Raw genomic sequence first — 21427 nt, 5'->3', positions numbered from 1 at the left:
TTTGTCAATTAAAATTTATTCTTACATTAATTGTCAACAAAATTTGTATATTTAAGTAGATTTTTAAACAAAATGTATAAATGTATCAAAATGCCTTTTTGTTTAACAAAATAGCAATATGTCATAACAAAACAAAAAATAAGTTTTGTAAGAGAGTCTATGTATTTTTATGAAAGATGAAAGAATCCTTATCACTATATTTTCAGAGAAATGTAGTTGAAGAATGGAGGAGGGAGGGAAGGTTTATTATCCACCTAATGGACTGGAGTTTATGTTTTGTCTCAAGGTGGAGAATATCCCCAAAGGGTAAGTCAGCTTTATCTCAATGCACCCCGACAACTTAAAGAATTTTTAAGAAAAATTTAACTTCAAGTCACCATTTCACTAAGAAATCATACATTTTTCCAAAATATAGTTTGTTTTCCGTTCAGGGGTTTATATTTTCTTGTAAAAGTATCCCCCTCTATATTTAAAAATAATTTTTTTTCCCCTATTTATATGCATAATATTAATAGGGGTTTATTTGCTGAATTTGGAAAAATTAATAATTTTTAGGCGAAAATAAATATATGATGTTCAATGTCCATTTAATGTTTTTTCCCTGATAAGAAACTCTGAAGTTGTACTAAAGTCCTAACATAACATTAAGTAAAGATAGCGCAAAAAAAACTACCAAAATAAAACTAATGTGATACAAACTTGAAAACTTAACTGTTTCAGGTTTACCTTTCTTTTAATAAATGAGAAATATTAATATTTTTAAATTTGAATTAAACAAGATATTAATTTTTTTTAATAAGACTTGTACTTGATCCATTTTTCCGTATAAATTCAGTCTTGGGATCCGAATTTATAAGAAATGAACCTATATCGTAAAAATTGATCTAATGCTTGATATTTTTTTTCAGGACTTCTAAACAAATGCTGGAAAAACATTTTGCTGTCTGTGGTAAAATAGGAAATATTTTTATTCCACTTGGGAGTACGGGAAAGCATGCATATGTTAGGTAAGGTTACAAAACTGAATCTCGAAGATTTGTGGAGTGAATTATTAAATTAGATATGAACGGGCAATTTTTCACCCTTCGTCTTTATACTTTAACAAACTAGGGGGGGGGGGGGGGTAGTCATTCCTTATTCACAATGGTACCCTTGACCCTTTTATCGGATTAATAATCAGGAAGATAAAATTGTGAATCGGACAATTGCCACACTTAAAATGGAGGGTCAAATTGAATTATGTACACAGCCCCTCAAAGTTATTTTTACTAAGGTACTACTGTGAGGAAGATGCTGCCCTGGCGTGTCAAAAGTTGAACGGATCAGTTTTCATGGACAATATTATTCACGTAACCTGGGACTACTCGTTTAAAAGAAGGTAAGTTTCTCATAGGAAAAGTACAAATTGACAAGATTATCTTTTCTTGAAAAATCATATTTTTTTCTAGATGTCGGGTATACATGTTTTCTAGATGTCGGGTATACATGTTTTCTAGATGTCGGGTTTACATGTTTTCTAGATGTCGGGTATACATGTTTTTCTAGATGTCGGGTATACATGTTTTTCTAGATGTCGGGTATACATGTTTTTCTAGATGTCGGGTATACATGTTTTTCTAGATGTCGGGTATACATGTTTTTCTAGATGTCGGGTATACATGTTTTTCTAGATGTCGGGTATACATGTTTTTCTAGATGTCGGGAATACATGTTTTTCTAGATGTCGGGTATACATGTTTTTCAGTATCTTAATCGTTTAATCAGGGACGATGAATAATTTTTAGGGGAAAATAAATGAATTTTTAAGTAAAAATTATCAAAAACGATAAAAAAAACTTGAATGTCCAGTTTTTAAAAGAAAAATGATCGCCAGAGCACCGTTAATCCTTACCCCCCCCCCCCCTTGAAAATATATACCTCTGGAATAGGATTCACCGACATAGGGTCAAACGACCTAGGGTCAAATGTCATATGGGTTCAAACGACATTGTAGCCGCAGCGCTCGGCCCAGTGTCTTAATCTAACCTGACCCTGAAATATTACATGAAATATTTTTTTTTTAATTTTGAGCCTTTGTTGTTTTACCCTTTCTCGCGTTTTTGACCGTTTGTCGTTTGACCCTTGGTCGTTGACCCTATGTCGGTGAACCTGAAAATGCAATGGTAAAACAATTTAAATAAAGCTTGATCTAGAGCTCAACGTAACATGATCTATAACAGTTTATGATACGTTGACCGTTGGTTGATTGTTAATGATGATTTTTAAATTTTTGTTCAGGACTGCTAGTTCAGATGACAATAGAAATTATCCTGTAAAACCTCATGATAATGTGGGTTCCTACAGGGGACGGAGTAGGGAGACCAGTACATACAACAGAACCCAGAGCTGGGATAGAAGCAATCCTAGAGCAAAGAGAGGTCATGAAAGATGTAAAAGAAACCAAATAAGATACTCAAATAAAAATGAAAGAGACCTGAAAAGACCCCCGAGAAAGAATGAGATTGACCGTAAAAGATCCTCGAAAAAGAATGAGATTGACCGTAAAAGATCCATGAGCAAGAATGAAAATGGTCTGAAAAGATCCACGAGCAGGAATGAAAAAGACCTAAAAAGATCTACGAGCAGGAATGAGAATGACCTGAAAAGATCTACGAGCAAGAATGAGAATGACCTGAAAAGATCTACGAGCAAGAATGAGAATGACCTGAAAAGATCTACGAGAAAGAATGAGAATGACCTGAAAAGATCTACGAGAAAGAATGAGAATGACCTGAAAAGATCTACGAGCAAGAATGAGAATGACCTGAAAAGATCTACGAGCAGGAATGAAAAAGATCGGGAAAGTTTCTCAGGCAGGAATAAAAACTATTTGAAAAGATCCTCGAGCAACAATGAAAGAAAGCACAAAAGTCCATCTACTCGAAAAGAAAGAACTCGGATACGTAAATCTTGTGAAACTCTAAGAAATATCAGAATTACTAATACCAGAGATGAAAGAGACCACAGAAGTGCCTCTAATAGGGATGAAATAAACCACATAAGTACTTCTACTAGGGAGGAAGGAATCCCAAGAAGTGCTTCTATCAGAGATGAAAGAAGCCACAGAATTTCACCTACCAGAGATGTAAGAACCCACAGAAGTTCTCCGACCAGAGATGAAAGAAGCCTCAGAAGTTCTCCGACCAGAGATGAAAGAAGCCACAGAAGTTCACCGGCCAGAGATGAAAGAACCCACAGAAGTTCTCCAACCAGAGATGAAAGAAGCCTCAGAAGTTCTCCGACAAGAGACGAAAGAAGCCACAGAAGTTCACCGACCAGAGATGTAAGAACCCACAGAAGGTCTCCAAGCAGAGATGAAAGAACCCACAGAAGTTCTCCAACCAGAGATGAAAGAACCCACAGAAGTTCTCCTGATGATAGAGACAGAAGTTCTCTTGATGATAGAGACAGAAGTTCTCCTGATGATAGAGACAGAAGTTTACAAAAGAGATTTCATTCTGAAACAAATCTCAACAGTTTAACTGTAAACGAAAGGCCTCGAGATGATCATGTTAGCCCCCACGAAATCGAATGCTCTGACAGAAGACTCAGCTTTAATGATCCTAAACACCCAGAGTGCAGGGATCATGATAGAATCCCCAACAGAGATTTAAATTATGAAAGTAGATCTTATGAAAAGAGAGCTTACAGGGAGAGCCGAACCTTTGATGAAAGTTATAGCAAGGATTTTATGAACGACAAAAAATGTAGGAGAAGGGATTCAAATCATGGTAAATATAAGCACAGAACTAGTTGCCATGATATCAATCATAAAGAAAATAGGTCAGACAGGAAAAGATCCAGAACTAGCTCTCATAGAGATAAAATTAATCGAGACAAAAGCATCCCAAGAAACCTTAACTATAAAAGCAGATCACCATGGGACCAAATGAGCCCACAGGATGAAGAAACAAATGCACAAAACCAAAACAAACGTCAAAGAGAACCAAGCCAATCAGAAAACATTAGAAAGCGAAGAGATAGCAGCCAACTACATAACGATTGCAAACCAAGAAGAATTTTGACCGTTTTTGAATCCAACAACATTGACACAGAAGAGCTTGATGTTAACAATATCAGTCAGGACAGGGATGAAAATAAAGAAGAGTCTGAAGACGCAATCACAAGAGAACAAGCAGAGGGGAGGAAAGATTTTCATATTGATGAATATAAGGGAACATCTAATTTAATCAAACAAATCATGGCACAAAGTGACTCTGATGACTCAGATGACTCCGATGAGTCTGATGAGTCTCAAAATAAAAGTTCCCTGACCACAGTTACCCAGAAAGATTATGAATATGTAATGGTTCCCAGTAACAATCCTTCTCATACCATGAAATCTTTGTTCATAGTAAAAGATAAAACCACCAGTAAAATAGAAACATTAAACTCTAACCTATCCAACTACACTATTCCTAAACTAAAAAATTTGAAACTTAGCAACCATTCTAAAAGGATTAGCAGAGAGGAAACCAAAGATGAAGAACTGGATAGAACCAGGTCCAAGAAAGTCCTGGAAACGACAGGAAAATGCCCAAGAATAAATGACACTCCGTGTAAAAATCAGACTAAAGATCAAGACAAACTAAGGGAAAGAGTTAAAAGAAGGGATCCAAGACTAAAGACAAAAAAGGAGGAACCGAGCTTTAAGAGAATGAGGATTAATGGTTCTCCGTTAAGAATGGATTACACTGATAATGAATTTATGAAACCAAATATCTCCAGAAAGAACAAGTTTACTAAAGACAGTTCTGGTACAGTTGGAGAAATAGGGAGGAAAATTTCCACTGTAGAAATTGTAAAATGTTTGAGCAAAACTGAAGAGTCTTCTTCAGTTGAGGTTGCAAGATCAGAGAATCTGGAAGGATTTTGTTCTGATGAAATATTTTCTAATGAATATGATCTTCTCGGACTCTCTTCAGAGAACCAAGCTCCTGTCGTAGGGTTTGAAGCCCGGGAAAACGAAACGGTTGCAACTACGTCTAAAAAAGCTTCAATAACGCTAAACATGAAAAACAAAAGATCGGATGAGGTGAAAGTTATCGGTTCTGGTTTAGAACTGGGAGGAAATGGAAGCCCTAACAATCCAGATAAAAATGTTGTTTCCAGTTTATCCAGTGAATATTCTGAATATTCCGACCCTTTTACGCAACTAAAGCAGGAGGTGAAACAAGAGAATGATCATGAATACGTCGAAGATGAACATGACGCTAAGCCTAGCATTGCCATCAAAAAAGAAGAGTCTCCAGATATATTTGAGAAGATTGTTGAAAATATCAAGAATTTGAATGCTGTCTCTCTGGAGGAGGAAGCTGGAACTGAGAGTGAAATTCCTCCGATAAATCCTAACTCTGGATTATTTAAAACTCCGCTAAAAAAGAAGAAAAGTTCTTTATCTGGTCCAAGTTCTGTACTCTTATCCTTATATCATCAATTTCAGGTATTAAAGGGAGTGTCCATTAAAATTTAAAAAGGGGACTCTAATTTTTCTGAAGTGTGTCATAAAATGTCCAAGTACCATTGAGTTTTCTCGGGCAGAGTAGGCTTTGCAACGTTCGTTGTGATGATTATTTATAGGAATCGGATGTTCCAATTAACAGTTGTTTTTATTTTCAATTACTTGGTATTTTTTAAAAATTACAAACACTGTAAGCTAAATTTTAGAATGTTTGAAGAATCAAACAAACTTATCCTTAATTTGATATCCCAAGATATCCAGAGAAAAAAAATTTAGAAAAAGTTTAAGCTCTGAAAACTGTGAGATCGGCATAAGAATAGTTTTCTTCAAAATATTAAAATATCATAACTATCATACTCTGTAAGGCGGCCAGTTCACCCTCTCGAAAGTTTCACAAAAAATCATAGTTTTTCGTAATATTAAACTTTTTAGAAAGATTTTAATATTTTAAAAAAAAAATAGTATTTTAAAATTATTAATAATTTTTACTCATTCAATTTTTTGGTGAAGTAAACAACATGCACACGCTATAAAAGTAATGTTCCAGGATTAAATTGTTAATTTTTTTCTTAAATTTTTCTCCAGAAACTAGGATGGCCATTCTAGGTATTAATGTCAGAGTTACTGTTAAAAGTTAAAATTCAAATATAATATTCGAGAAAAATAAAGATGTTAAATATGATAGGAAGATTTTAAGTTAAAAGCTGAAGGGTTTTGTTCTGATATGTTGGATGGGTCAATGCTGAACAATCCAGAGATGATTTTAAGGGTGCACCAGGGGAGGAAGACTTAAGCCGCCAAAATTCCAGAATTTTTCGAAATCTCTTCTTTATAAAATATTTAATATTCATCTCTGAGTTTTCTTTTTATCTTCACAATGAGTAAATTTTGGACATGATCTCAGAGAATTGATTATCATTATATCCTTGTGCAGGCTGATGCTCAAGTGTTCTGCTACAGTTCTAAAGATATAAAAGCTTGTGTGAAATCAACCCTTGGACTGAATTCCTCTCCTACAGACCGTGCCGTGGAGAGAGCTTTAGGGTAATAAAATTTCTAGCTAGAAATTTAGGGTGCTTCACGAATCTCGTGTTTGTTTGAGCTACTTTGCAAATTATAGGGTTTATTGGCTTTGTAGCTTTAAGGGAAGAAATGGAAGCTTTTTATTTCTATTGAAACTTACTGATCAAAAGTAAAATTTAAGCATTATACAAACTGTATATACTGTAGGGTAAATCGTGTTTGTGAAGGTTGAGAAAATATTCAAGAAATTATATATATCAGCATCAAAATATTGTCCGGTTAATTAAAATTCTGCGACGTTGCATTTTTCAAAATTTAATCTTCATACCTATTGATCATAATATATAACAAAAGGGTATATATTTTTAACAATTATCCACCCGGGGGGGGGGGGAGAAATTATTTTTAATGTTCTGGGGAAAAGAATGAAAAATTGAACATCGAAACGCAAATTTTTCATCCTTTTGAATACTTTGCACCCAAAAATTTATCTATATTCTTCTAAAAATCCCATATTTTCTCAATTAAGCGAATAAAACCTTTCAACAAATGTTTGCGCTCCGCGCACACATACCTTTCAATGGAGGGAGGGGGGTGGGGAATTTTTAAACAGGGGGGAATAACTTTTTAAGAAAATATAATCCCTCCTGTATCAAATAATTATTAAGAACATTGGATTTGATTTATTAGGATTAAATATGATTAAAGAATGCAGATGTGTAAAAAACGATCCATCTTTTAATTGGGATTAGAAAAGTTTCTTTGATTCTTGAATTTCAATTATTCATTTTTCACTCCAATTGAAGTTTCATTTCGAAAGTTGTCATGTGGTAGTAGAACATCCCTAAAAGTCTGATTTGATTTGATTTGATTTGAGACTCGTCAAACCTAGGATGATCATGTTTGAAATGTAACAGAAAAGAGTCTGGAAATTAAAAGTAATGATATTGGGTTGATGAGCCAGCTGTGTGCCATGAAGAGAAGAGCTGCCGATCATAGCAGTGCAGATCGGGATGTATTGTTCTAACCGGTTCTGTCCACCAGTAGGACTGAGTAAAATAAAGTGCAACACTTAAACCCAACCCAGTCCAATTTAGGACTTAGTCCTAGTTACTATATACTTTTAACATTATTTTTTAATTTTTAAATAATCAAGAAATCTTTCAATCTTTCTTTTTTAGTCCTACGGCCAGCCTGCTGAAGAAAGGGTTAATAAAAAGATCAGGAATAAAACCTAAAATAGTTTTCTGGATTACAGAAGAGGGGAAAACTGAAGGAAATAAACTTTATAAGGTAATTTATTCCTGTTTAAAGGGACTGTATACGTAATTTCAAGAGACCAATCAGAGTGGAATGTCACCTTCACAACATTAACCTCTAAAACTTTGTCTAGTCGTGGATAAGTGAAAAAGCTTAAATTTAATTATTTTCAGTTTGAGTTCATATCTGTAACGGAATTTTAACACGATCAGATAAAGGTTTTTAGGGAACGTTTGTAAATTGGAGAAAATGAGACTCACTCGAAATTATGTCAATAGACTTTATAATAATATTCTATTTTATCTTGATAATTTGTTTTTCCTATGCTTTTTGAATCATGATGAAACATTACAAATCCACGAAAATTTATTTTTGTGAACATTCTAAAATGGTTCATTCTCAAATGATTTGTGTAGTTAAGAACCTTCAGTTCGTTTTTAAGCCAGAATAAAGTTAAAATTCAAGATTTACTTGACTATAGATTAGAATTTTTAATAATCTATTTTATGATTTTTGATTTTTGATAGTGTTAAAGTTATAAAATCTAGTTTTTGATTTCAGGATTTTATGCAAAAAGAAAAATCCAGTTCTCCTTTTAACGCAATCATCAACATCATGGAAGAAACAAAGATCGTCTTGTAGTTCAGCTGTTTCTTTTTCCAAAAGGATGACATCATTATTTACATTCAATATCATGGTTGAGATAACGGCATAGTGAATCAGAACTATTTAAATCGTCATGAACATCATGATAGAGATAAATATCGTCTTTAAGTACTTCAGCTGTTACTTTTTCAAAATGGATGACGGTATAATTTTTACATTCTACATCATGGTAGTGATAACGATATAGTGACAGGAATTCAATCGTCTTTATCATAACGATTCAAATCGTCATCCTCATCATGGTTGAGATAAAGATTGTCTTCAAGCAGTTCATAGATCTTATTATTCACATGAACGACATCATCATTTGAACATTCTTCATCGAGATAAAGACATAAATGAATTCAATTGTCTTTTCTAACGGTTAAAATCGTAATCTTCCATCATGGGTATCTTGGTTGAGATGAACTCCTACTTCAGTCATTTCATCCATTATTTTGTTCCTCTGATTTTTATTCGGCATCTACAATCATGATTAATATCTTTAATGTTCTTTTTTTGTTAAACTGCACTTCATTTGCATTTGCATAATCTAAAAGATGAAAGCAGTAATTTATTGTCAAATCTGATCGCATTTCAGCTTGCATTTAACAATCCTATTTCAATAAGATTTGTGCTGATCACCTGAAAACATTAAACCTATATGTCACATTGATTGCAATGCATCATTGAATCTTTATACTTAATGTTATTTTTTTGTTCGTTGTATTATTTACCCATTGTCAGTTATAGACGGCCTGGGACCTGATAAACTAAAAAGCGAGACATAGACGTAGTTCAACCATCTCTAAAGTGGTTTAACTGAGTCGACGTAGTTCAACTACTTTATGCTATTCATTAAATTTGGTCCTTGGTGATGTTATATTTCTAACTTTTTAGATTTTTTGATATTTTGTACTAATTACTCATTGTCATTTCAAAAAAAGGTTCTGTTGGTTCTTATAAAACAATGCATTTTGATATTTTGTACTATTTACTCATTGTCATATCAAAAAAAAATATTCTGTTGAATCGTGAAAAAATGTTGCATTCTTATATTTTGATCTCATTTCACTCATTTCACAAACATTGTTAGTTATTTTTACATATATTGATATACGGTAAAACATGAAATGATTGGGTTTATTTTTACATATATTGATATACCTTAAAACATGAAATGATGGGGTTTATTTTTACATATATTGATATACGGTAAAACATAAAATGATGGGGTTTATTTTTACATATATTGATATACTGTAAAACATGAAATGATGGGGTTTGTTCTTTCTGGGAAATCTTATTCTCTGTGAATTTAAATTTCCAAGTTCTTTTTTTAAAGATATACCCGCTCCATGCTCCACAGATTTATTACTCCAATCAATAATGATCCATTAAATGCTTTAAGTCCTGTCCTATACAATCCAATCTTCCAACTAGGCAGTTGCTGACCCACCAATCCTTTAAACATTATTCCTAGTCAAACCTTGATTTCTTTTGGATCAGATCTTGAAAAAATCAAGATTGAGAAATATTGTATAATTTATTGAGTTGGTTAATTATTATCGCCATTTGTGATTATTATTGATCCTTTTGTAAAGTCCATTTTTGGCATTTTTCTGTTTTTTTTACACTATAATTCATTAAGATAAATATATATTTTTTAAGTTAAACTGTATATTTTTTAAATAAACAATACCAGCTAATGTATACACCTTGTCTGATTAAAGAAATTGATTTTCTCATTCTTTATAATTCCTGCATCGTGGAAACTTGATCTCATATAAGTGTGGTGTATTTTTCACCCTACGCAAATCCGCTATACTCCACTTCTGACCTACGCCAAATCCTCTATACAACACATCCGACATACTAGCACGTGGTTTTTACAGCTGCTTTATGGACTTTTGAGCGCCCGGCCCCTCGCCTGTCCTATCCGTGGCGCTCGACCCCGTAGCCTGTTCTAGCCTAACATTAACCTAACCTAACCCTCAAATAATACAAAAATAAACAGTTGGCGTAGGTCCGATATTGCAGTAAGTCGGAAAGTTATTAGGTCAGAAGTTCAGTAGGGGGGATGTTGCGTATAGACGATGTAACATTACCCATATAAGTTTGAAATACGAATGATGATATAACTAAATTGTAAAGGTAATTAGTTCCTTTATTTACAAAAAAATGTTAAATTATTACTTACATACAAAAGGTTTTAATGTTAAATATAGACAAAACAATTTAAATGTTACAATATAAATAAAACAATGGTTCCAAAAGTTTGATTAGTCAGCTTTTAAATCAAAGTTAAATTTAATTTATTCCAAAATATTGCCTGCTTTTACACAACTTTTTCTGAAGCTATTCTCAAGAGTAAGAAAAAGCTGATATTTAAAGGGAGTGACCGGTAATGTATGGTAGTTGAACTTAGAACATAGTATTGTAGAGTAAATTTTGCTAATAACTTCTTAAAAACCAAAGCTAACAAGTGTTTTATAGTGCTAAAATGTACATGTAAAGGGCTACATAAAAGCATAAGTGAGTTAGAACGGTAAATCAAAGACCAAGGTGTTGCGACACTTCAGAGTCGACCCTGTCTTAAAAATTGATTAGACTTTTTATAAGCAGTCTGAATCTATGTGTCCCATTACTTTAATAATGCTTGGGACACATTTCTAAGAGGAAGAGTAATACACATTAAATATTTTGAAGGTTTATAGCTTTTAAATTAAGATTTAAGGGACTTGTCAGAAAATTTAAAAAGATTAAAAATCATTAAAAAAAATTTTATTGCTAATATAAATATATTCTTGCAGAATGTAGAAAATACAAAGCTATTTCGAGTACTATCAGCGTATATTGGCGTTAAAGCTTGGATATAGATATAATATGGGACGCTCTGCATGTACACTAAAGGTAGGAAGTATAAGGTTTGTGTTCACATTTGACTGAAACATTAGGACTGTCAGAAATTAGTTTAATCTGAACATATCCCCTCTACCTTGAGTGTGCACACCCTTTATATTTCGAAATCCATGGCAAATGTCTAATTCTAATTTTTTTGGATTTGGCGTTTACTAGTTATTTCAGTTATTTCTTTGTACTGGTATGTTTCAAAGTATGCTCCCGCATTTCTTCATAATATTCATTTCTTTCCATTAATATCTTGACACTAACATCATTATTCAGCTCACCAGAACCCCTTGGTATTATTATTATCATTGTCGTTATGATTATAATAATTATTATTATCATTATCATTGTCATTGTCATTGTCATTGTCATTGTCATTGTCATTGTCTTTGTCATTGTCATTGTCATTGTCATTGTCATTGTCATTGTCATTGTCATTGTCACTGTCACTGTCACTGTCACTGCCACTGCCACTGCCACTGCCACAGTCAAAGTCACAGTCACAGTCACAGTCACAGTCACTGTCACAGTCACAGTCACTGTCACTGTCACTGTCACAGTCACAGTCACTATAACTATCACTATCATTATCATTATCATTAATTATTATTATTATTATTGTTGTCACTATCATTATCATTATTATTATTATTATTATCATCATCATTATTATTACTATCATTATCATTATCATTATCATTATAATGATGATGACGATGACATATCATCATCATTAATTTTTTACCCTAAGCTTTTTGGAAGGAGAAAAACTGGAACCTCTTTGTGTAGCAGGGTGAAATCATTCCTAAAAAATATGATAAGAAAATTTCAATGCATATAATATAACACTGAAAGACTGCAGAGGATCTAAATCTATGTAAACTGTACAGTGTACAGTGTAAAGTGTACAGTGTATACAGTGTACAGTGTACATCCTAGATCCCCCTCTTCAAACATTTTTTCCCCTTAGTCAAAAATATTTGACTAAGAGTGTTTTTAGTGGCTTTATTCTATTTTAAGTGTCAAAAAATTATAACTTGAAACTCTTTGACCCCCCCCCCCTCCCCCCATCCCTCTCCTCAAATTAGATTTATATTGACTTCTGGCCTTACCCATGGAACACCATGTTCTTCTTGGACCGCTCATCCATCAAGGGGCTCATCATGTTGAACAGGACTCCGAATAATCGAGGATTGTTGCAAACATGAATCCTTCGAACCCAGATGGGGAAAGCACCAGACATGAAGGAGGTCATGCATCGAACCTGTTCCATTCCAATATTCCTGCATATAGATCAGAGATAAGAGAGTACAGAGATCTATTAAAGGCTAGAAAATGCGATATTTTCCACAGCAATTGGAGTACACAACCAATAAAAACACGCCTGTTTTTAAGGATATTTAAGCATACCTTTGGATACGAAATAAAAAACCTTTAAAAATGAACTAAATTCACACATTTTATGTTTTAAGTTAAAAGTTAGAGTTTTATTTAAAAATTATAAAACTTAAACCTTGAATGGGTATTGTATGCTGCAAGTGGCCGTTAGATGACAAATAAAAAACCTTTAGCGGAAATGTAGCATGGCGTGCCGGGACACTATAGGCTTGCTTAGTCTATCCAAGTAAAGATTATGAGCTGTCTGTGATATCGAGATATAACATTTTGAACTAAAAGGAGATGCCAACTAGGAAACATATTTGAACCAAGAGTTCGGTATTATAGAGAAATGTTTTAGGATTCATTTGATACTAATGAAATGTTTTTACGGTGTATAATTTCTAAGTAAGAACGTAATTCGTTTGTAAAATTTCACTTGAAGGTATGGTCTACGAAAGAAATGTTTTTTTGTTAATAATCTGAACGAAAAATGTAACAACAATTCTACAATAAATGTAGTTGTTTAGAAACATATTGTTCAGTAGAAACTTGTGAAGAAATCAATGGTAGTATCAATCAATTCTTTGTAATCATTATATTTAATTTTTTCAAATTTCGCAAAATGTTTGTGAACAATCTAACATAACCGAATGGTGCAAATCCTTGATATATTTTTAAACTTTGACTGTTTAGTCTAGTAGATTTCATAATTTGGAAAATCAAATTGCAAATATATAAGGATTAGAAATTTAAAGTTTGACGCGAGTAATCAATTGCTCAGTGGAGGTAAGGAAATCCAACCACAACAGTTTCTCGTCCGAGCCACAATAATTTCTCGTCCGAGCCACCACAGTTTCTTGTCCAAGCCACCTCGAAATCCTCGTCCTTCCAATATAATTTTTTATCTGTCCATTGTCTAATCCTTGCAATTAAAAGTATTTTTTGAAAATCTGGCGACATTAGAGTAATGAACATTGAACTCGGTTTGACTTAAGTACTGGAAGGATTTTATTATTTTGGAATCTTCAAATCCAGGAGAATGATGTCAAGCTTTTTTAGGGTTGGACATTTAAAAAATAATTTGGAAGGATGAGGATTCGAGCAACTCTGACATGAAAATGAGGAGAATGTGGCTCGGACAAGATATTGTTGTGGTTGGCCTTCCTCTCCTCCTCAGCGTCACAAATATACACTGTTCTCTGACTATATCTATACCTTAGATGTTTAAACCCAAACCCAGCTAGATCACAAACCATTGTTATTCCTGCTATCTGAGTTTTCATCTAAACATTAAATTACATGTCATTATTATTTATATAACTTTTTTATACAGAAGTTTCTAAAACTTTTTTATAATTAAATTATTCTTTTTCAATCAACAAATTATTATTAAAGGAATAGCAAAAAATTATACATTTATACCTCCCAGGCCATCATTTCAAACATTAGGTAAGCCCCAGCAAACAGTTCATTTACAGGGATATCATCTGGATTCCAAGCACCTTATAAAAACAGTTCATTAACAGGGATATCATCTGGATTCCAAGCACCTTATAAAAACAGTTCATTAACAGGGATATCATCTGGATTCCAAGCGCCTTATAAAAACAGTTCATTTACAGGGATATCATCTGGATTCCAAGCACCTTATAAAACAGTTCATTTACAGGGATATCATCTGGATTCCAAGCACCTTATAAAAACAGTTCATTTACAGGGATATCATCTGGATTCCAAGCACCTTATAAAAACAGTTCATTTACAGGGATATCATCTGGATTCCAAGCACCTTAATAAAACAGTTAGTTTCGCTTTCCGTAGACTTAGAATAGTGATCAGATTGTGAGTAAAGGATTTTGGTCAAAAAAGTGAATTTATTGCAAAATGACTGAAGAAATTGTTTTTTTTTTACAACTTTTAAGGATTAACGAATGAGACGTTTTTTTCTGCGAGAGCACTATAAGCATGAAAATAGTGTTAACGCTAAAAAACAGAACTGTATATGCCAGCATGTTTCAAAACAAAGAAGCAATAGAAAGTCGTCTTTTATTGTATTGAGAATATCTGCCTGGCCCTGTACTTTACCGGTACCCGCTCATCCGACCTAGAGGAAACTGACCTAGGGTGTTTCTGACTAAAAATTGTAGTAGATCTTAAAAAAGGTTGGATCAAATTAAGCTGAGTAGGCGGAGTTGGATGGAGGGAGTTTAACCACTTGATAAATATAGTCGGTTTCCTCTATAGGTCAGTTTCATACGGTGATTATATGAATATAATAAAGACGACTTTCCATGTGAATTTTGATTTATATCGAGCTTATAAACAGAATGGATTGGATACATAAAAACATGGAAACAAAGAAAAGCTGTCAATTAAAAAACTTCTCTTTGATTACTTGTAAACTTATAATTCGAAAAAAACTTGTTAACAATTACTTAACTTAAAAACTTAAATAAAAAAGTTGTCTTCATTTTATTGATATAATCGCCTACCACCGTAGCATCATTTTACCTGGTCTGTAAATATATATTCTTCTGCCGTAGACATCTCTATATTCAGTAGCAGCAAGCAGCTTCTTGGACCAGACCTTCTCTAGTCTAGATGTAAACCAAGATAATTTGATTTCAGAAAACCAGTCCTTCCTTTTTTGGTTTATTTACTAATAGGTAGGGGTTCCTTAAAAGCATTGTTTTTAACTCTTGTTAATTGGATAGTGTTAAGTATACTGAAAATCTTATTTTAAAGTCATGCATAATTCTATTATCTATTAAAAATATAATTTTGACTCTACCCCTGAAATCACAGAGCAGGAAAAGCTCAAAATGCCCAATACTGTTTTGAAATAACCCATGAGACTTCAGTGTCGATTAAACAGAACTGTTTAAGGCTTATTTCTTAAATTGTCCGTATCCTATGGATTTTAACCTTAACGTCATTATATTTGGTATACACTACTTATAGACTCTATTCAAGACAAAGCACGGGCAATATTAACCTTTAAATATCCAGAGTTAGAGGAATTCAGGTCGTCATTAAACTTAAAAATATTTACTTACAACATTGGTACTGATGCCTTTACAATCCCCGGGTAAAGGTGTCCTGAGGCCAGATATTGTCTAAAATTATTTTAAAAATATTTAGATCAGTTATATATAGAAATAAATATTAAATTATGCTTTCTTCTATTTCTACTTTTAATTTATATTTTCTCTAAATAAAAACAATAACAAAAAATTTTCGTGTATTTTTTAAGATTTTCAAAAATCTAAAATTTTGGAGACAAATTTGTGCAATTCTGAGCATGCATCCGATTGATTCAGCTGTTTTGACGTTTATTGGATACAAACAATTACAAACAAAAAGACAGACAAGCAAAGTATAAAAATATATATACTAGGTTTTTACGGCGCTCCGGGCCCAACTACTATTTCAATTGTGAACATTTTCTCTTTGCTAAACAAAAACAAAAAAAAAATCGCTGATTTTCAAAATTTAACGTAAAAATCGTATTTTGTTGAAGAAATAAATTTTTGAAATTTTGATCATCTATAAATAAATTTTTGAAATTTTGATCATCTATAAAATGTGGGCCCGATCGGTTCAGTCGTTTTGATGTTTACTGGATACACATAAACAAACAGACAAGCAAAGTTTATAGATAGATTTCATCTCGACCCCCTGAATTTTGAATAAAAATGGAGTTTAGAAAAGAGCTAAAATATAAAACTATCAATAGCACAAAAATTCAAGAAAAAATATATTTTTGTCCGTTTACATCCAAGGGAATTTAAAATAACTTGTTTAGTTGGATCTAGAAATCTAAAAACACGCTTTTTCTAGACATAAGAAGAAGAAGACCTATTTATAGGAAATTTCCGTTGCAGTTTTCTGACATCGCATCTTATTCTTCTCTAATATCGATCTTACGCATATATATGTATGACTTAGATTATTTGATAGCTTGGAATATCTAAGGTCTATGTTTATTTCATCAGAGTTTGTTGCAATTAGAATCAATTGCAATCTGTTTAAAGATAAAGTTTATCTAAAAAGATAATTGAGTTTAGCTTTTCTAACGGTAAATTACGTAAAAAACGCAAGTTTTGATGATGGAAATTCTTATAAATTCCTAAAATCTTTCTAAATTATAGAAAAGACGACATTCTATGGCTTTCTATTCAGACGTCTGGTTTTGCGTACAAATTCCAATGCATACTCTTTATAGGACAAAGCTCTTTGAGTAACAGTAATTATGGAAATATAAATATTTTAGTTCTTTAGGCCTATTGTGCTATTTTACATGAACGGTATAAACTTGTCAGACGCGGACGTGTCAACTCTGTCAACCCTGCATCTATATTCACTTGATATGTGAATGTACGTCAGGGACAAAAAAAATAAATAAGCTTGATTTTTCGCCGAAACTTTATAAAGTTTTGTTCAGGGTAAAAGCAAGAATAGAAACCAACCTAAGAATGTGAAGAGCTGTGTTAACATCCCACAATCCAGCTCTCAGATACTGGATCATGTGTTTTCTATCCTCAAACCTTAAACATTATCAACATAATTATAAAATCTTCATGAAGATAATTTAGAAATCTAGGCTTTATATGATCTCTTTGAATCGGTAAATTTATCTTCACGATTGTTTTTTTAAAAGCTTTCTTTACTGTTGTTAACATTGAATCTACTAAATGATGATTTTTTTTAAGATCGAACACTTTCGTCATAAAAATGAGAATTAAAAAGATTTCTGCAATTTTCCCCTTAACGTTTCTAATAAAACCTCGACTTTGGAGGTTTCCCAAGGTGTCCTATACTATCTAGAGGTTTCCTCTAGTGTCCTATACTACCTGGAGGTATCCCCTGGTGTCCTATATTCTACCTGGATGTTTCCCCAGGTGTCCTATACTACCAGGATGTTTCCCCTGGTGTCCTATTCTACCTGGAGGCTTCCCCAGGTGTCCTATACTACCTGGGGGTTTCTCTTGGTGTCCTATATTCTACCTGGATGTTTCCCCAGGTGTCCTATACTACCAGGAGGTTTCCCCTGGTGTCCTATTCTACCAGGAGGCTTACCCAGGTGTCCTATACTACCTGGGGTTTCTCTTGGTGTCCTATATTCTACCTGGAGGTTTCCCCAGGTGTCCTATAACTACCTGGGGGTTTCTCTTGGTGTCATATACTACCTGGAGGTTTCCCCAGGTGTCCTATACTACCTGGGGGTTTCTCTTGGTGTCCTATACTACCTGGAGGTTTCCCTAGGTGTCCTATAAATATCTGGGGGTTTCTCTTGGTGTCCTATACTATCTGGAGGTTTCCCCTGGTGTCCTATATTACCTGGAGATTTCCCCTGGTGTCCTATACTACCTGGAGGTTTTACCTGGTGTCCTATAACTACCTGGGGGTTTCTCTTGGTGTCCTTTACTACCTGGAGGTTTCCCCAGGTGTCCTATAACTACCTGAGGGTTTCACTTGGTGTCCCATACTACCTGGAGGTTTCCTCAGGTGTCCTATAACTACCTGGGGGTTTCTCTTGGTGTCCTATACTACCTGGAGGTTTCCCCTGGTGTCCTATACTACCTGGAGGTTTCCCCAGGTGTCCTATAACTACCTGGAGGTTTCCCCTGGTGTCCTCCATTTTGAGACCTCCGGATCATTTTGAAAAGCTTTCTGAAACTCTGCAATCTTCTGCTCCCTTAAGAAAAATGTAAAAGCGTAAATAAGGATTTTCTAGGTGGGGTAAATATAAAGATTTCTTTTTACCCACTATAGACATTTTTTACCCTCCCTAGACCATGTACAACCCAATTCATGATGTATATCAAATTATGGGGTTAAATGGGTTTCATTTCAATTTCCCAATCATTTCTGGATTTAACAAACTCTATCAAAAAAGGCTTCCTTTACCACCTTTCACCTTTCATCTGACTTAATTTATACCCTAAAAGTTGTTCATTATAAATTGATACTTTTTAAACAGTATATGAAATAGTAATCCACCAAAATGAAAAATCCGCGATGATCAGCCACCTGGGCCCTGGGAACCTAGTCATGCATTGTTTTGAAGAATATTCATCATAAAGAAGATTAAGGACATGAAAGATGAGTGGATGCAAATGCTTTCTGGTAGGTTCTACATAAAAAACTACCATGCCAATTATAATCAATATTTCCCCACAAAATTAAAAGGCCTTATACTTGAAAAATATTTTTATTCATGCACAGAAACTGCCTTTGGAGCTTGTGCTTTGTCCTAAGTCAAAATCCAATCACCCAGCGTAAATTTAAACTTACTTTCTTACTTTTTAAAATTTAATTATACATAATCTTGATCTTTTTATTCCTCCCCCCCCCCCCCTTCTAATTTGACATATAGTGCAAGTACTCTATATAAATTAAAAAATCGATTTTTTAGTAAAATTTATCAATGTTACATTGTTAAAGTTGATTAAGTAAAATTATCTGCGCGAAGCGGCAAAATCTTTTTACGTTTTTCCACTTAATGAGGGGGGGGGGGGGGTAATTCCACAGGATTCTAGGGGGGTAAATAATCCCAAATAACCCCCCTTATATACGCCACCATGCCCACTGGGTGTCATATTCTTACGAATGTTTATCACGCACATTATTTAACAAACTACAAGGCTTCACAATTTTTTAAATAATTTTTTTTTTGATTTCTCGAATCAGGTGGGGTGCATGCCCAATGTACCCCTCAGGTTCCGGTATAATTAGAATTTGCCATTATCGTTTGCGATTATCGCATTTGCTAGAGATGGTTAAATCAGAAATTTACAGACCAGAAAAATTTTAAATAAATTGTTTTTACTTCTTTTTTGCCATTTTTTTCGACTTACGGTTACCTTCAAAAGAAGAGACTATATATAGTGACGACCTAAAAATCTGTAAATGAAGAAAAAGATTTTTTAAACCCGTAGGTGGGCGTAGAGTCGTCTCTGAAGTTGCATCCTTAATGGGTAAAACTGTATGCAACATGTAATTTCACACCATAAAATATTCTTCCCCCCCCCCCTCCCTTAAAATACCCGAGTTGCGCCCCTGAATCATCTTCACCTTTCCTCTGGGTGTTCGTTCAGTATTTCTTCTGCAATGGTTTTCCAGGTTCCTTCCAAGTCATTGGTTGTCTCAAAATCGAATGGATCTAATATAATCAAATGGTCCCTTAAAATCTTTTGTCTGATATTTTACTTGTGATTCTGTGTTAATGTGACTTGCGGAGTTATGCGACGTGACGATGGAGGAAATTGTTAAAATTTTAAGGATAGAATAATAGTTTTAAAATATTTGAAATTCAAGATAAAATAATGATGTCAGCCTCAATGCAAAAAGTACAATTACAATTCCGATATCAATTCCGAAAGGGGCTAATTTATGACTTGAAATGGACCATTTGGCTCACAATGATCAACAATTTAAAAAGAAGCCTTCTACAGGGTGTCCCAATAAACTTGGGAATTCAGCTACGATTTTTATATCGTCTTCGATCCATACGGATTTTTTTCATGAACACATTTAATGCAGTAATCCAGCTTAAACACCAAGTCTTGAGATTTTCAAAATGTGGTCTACCATTTTTGTATCTTCAAAATTGACGGAGATATTGCAAAATTTGAACAAATTTCAATTTATTTAACAAATTAAAATTGTTTTAATATCTAACATCTTCGTAAACTTTTAAGATACAAAAAAGATAGACCACTTTTTGAAAAGCTCTTCAGACGTAAAGCCTCGTTTTTTAAAATTTCTTTGCCATCAAAGACGACTTTCAAGTCGCCTCTCAATTCCCATGTTTATTGTGACACTCTTTATATATGTAATTTGCTTGTCTGTGTGTATGTCTGTTTGTTTGTATCCAATAAACGTCAAAACGGCTGAACCGATCGGGCCCAAATTTTGTGTCGGACTTCACATGCAAGGAAGGTTTATAGATTATCAAAATTTCAAAAATTTGCCTCTAACAAAATTCGATTTTCATGAATGTTGAAAATCCACGAATCTTTATTTATGAAATTCGCTTCTTTTGTTTGTTTTTTTGTTTTACAATGTATAGAAAGAGAAAATGTTCACAATTGAAATAGAAGATGGACGCTAAGCGCCTTTTAAGCCTAGTTTGTTACGACTCAGGAATATTTTAGTATAACATTAATTTGAAACATTTAGGGCCTTATTGCATAATCTGTAGCTTTATTAAAGTCCAAGAAGAAGACAGTAAAAACGTTTTACCCTTGAATATTTCTGGGAAGTATTGTTTGTCCATTTTCCTTAATCACTGCACAATTACTGGTCAATCTGTTTGTTTTATTATTGAAAAATAAATTTCTTATCTTCATATACTCTTAACAGATAAGTTTAGTTCAGGTCGTTCAGGGAGTAAGGAATAGAAGGGAGATATAACTGACGCGACCCGCCCTACCATATGATTATACATGTTTTGCAGACGGTACTTCATTTGTACAAGAAATATTCAGAATAGATTATTGTAGACGTGGTAATTGTACATCAGACAAATATTTCTTATTCAAATGAAGTAGCGTCTGCAATGCATGTTTAATCATATGGAAGAGCGAACCGCGTCAGTTAAATCTCCCTTCTATTCCTTACTCCCTGGTTTAGTTATATTACTTTATAGGCAGAGTGATGATAATATTAGCAAGAAGATGCTGAACAACTAGATTTCTTTCACCA

The 21427-nt window shown here is 33.6% G+C and overlaps 2 protein-coding genes across 2 annotated transcripts; one reads left to right on the top strand and one right to left on the bottom strand.

Annotated features, from left to right (window-relative positions):
• The first annotated feature begins 189 nt into the window (after nucleotides 1-189).
• On the top strand, nucleotides 190-10104 carry LOC111710827 (uncharacterized protein DDB_G0287625). Its single transcript, XM_023484978.1, has 7 exons — nucleotides 190-306; nucleotides 909-1007; nucleotides 1274-1378; nucleotides 2278-5482; nucleotides 6435-6544; nucleotides 7705-7816; nucleotides 8345-10104. The coding sequence occupies exons 1-7, from the start codon at nucleotides 224-226 to the stop codon at nucleotides 8423-8425; spliced, it is 3795 nt and encodes a 1264-aa protein (XP_023340746.1). The 5' UTR covers nucleotides 190-223; the 3' UTR covers nucleotides 8426-10104.
• Nucleotides 10105-10990: 886 nt separating this feature from the next.
• Nucleotides 10991-21068, bottom strand: LOC111710826 (alpha-tocopherol transfer protein-like). Its single transcript, XM_023484977.1, has 11 exons — nucleotides 20966-21068; nucleotides 19796-19883; nucleotides 18333-18416; nucleotides 17188-17265; nucleotides 15775-15834; nucleotides 15230-15315; nucleotides 14141-14220; nucleotides 13934-14001; nucleotides 12451-12621; nucleotides 12084-12143; nucleotides 10991-11627 (listed from the first exon to the last, which is right to left on the bottom strand). The coding sequence occupies exons 1-11, from the start codon at nucleotides 20997-20999 to the stop codon at nucleotides 11516-11518; spliced, it is 921 nt and encodes a 306-aa protein (XP_023340745.1). The 5' UTR covers nucleotides 21000-21068; the 3' UTR covers nucleotides 10991-11515.
• Between the last annotated feature and the right edge of the window lie 359 nt (nucleotides 21069-21427).

The sequence above is a fragment of the Eurytemora carolleeae genome, unplaced genomic scaffold (assembly GCF_000591075.1).
Source record: "Eurytemora carolleeae unplaced genomic scaffold, Eaff_2.0 scaffold988, whole genome shotgun sequence".
Taxonomy (NCBI): Eukaryota; Metazoa; Arthropoda; class Copepoda; order Calanoida; family Temoridae; genus Eurytemora; species Eurytemora carolleeae.
Note: the sequence above shows the minus strand (reverse complement) of the source record. Positions and strands in the feature narration are given on the sequence as shown.

Bases quoted from the DNA above. Each gene is read 5' to 3' on its own strand.
- LOC111710827 (XM_023484978.1), top strand. From the start codon at position 224: ATGGAGGAGGGAGGGAAGGTTTATTATCCACCTAATGGACTGGAGTTT. The intron at 5,483-6,434 runs GTATTAAAGGGA...ATCCTTGTGCAG, and splicing joins CCTTATATCATCAATTTCAG to GCTGATGCTCAAGTGTTCTG. The intron at 7,817-8,344 runs GTAATTTATTCC...TTTTGATTTCAG, and splicing joins AAGGAAATAAACTTTATAAG to GATTTTATGCAAAAAGAAAA.
- LOC111710826 (XM_023484977.1), bottom strand. From the start codon at position 20,999: ATGGACAAACAATACTTCCCAGAAATATTCAAGG. The intron at 18,417-19,795 runs GTGAAGATGATT...ATTTTTCTTAAG, and splicing joins AACGAACACCCAGAGGAAAG to GGAGCAGAAGATTGCAGAGT. The intron at 14,221-15,229 runs GTAAAATGATGC...TGTTTTTATAAG, and splicing joins AATATATATTTACAGACCAG to GTGCTTGGAATCCAGATGAT.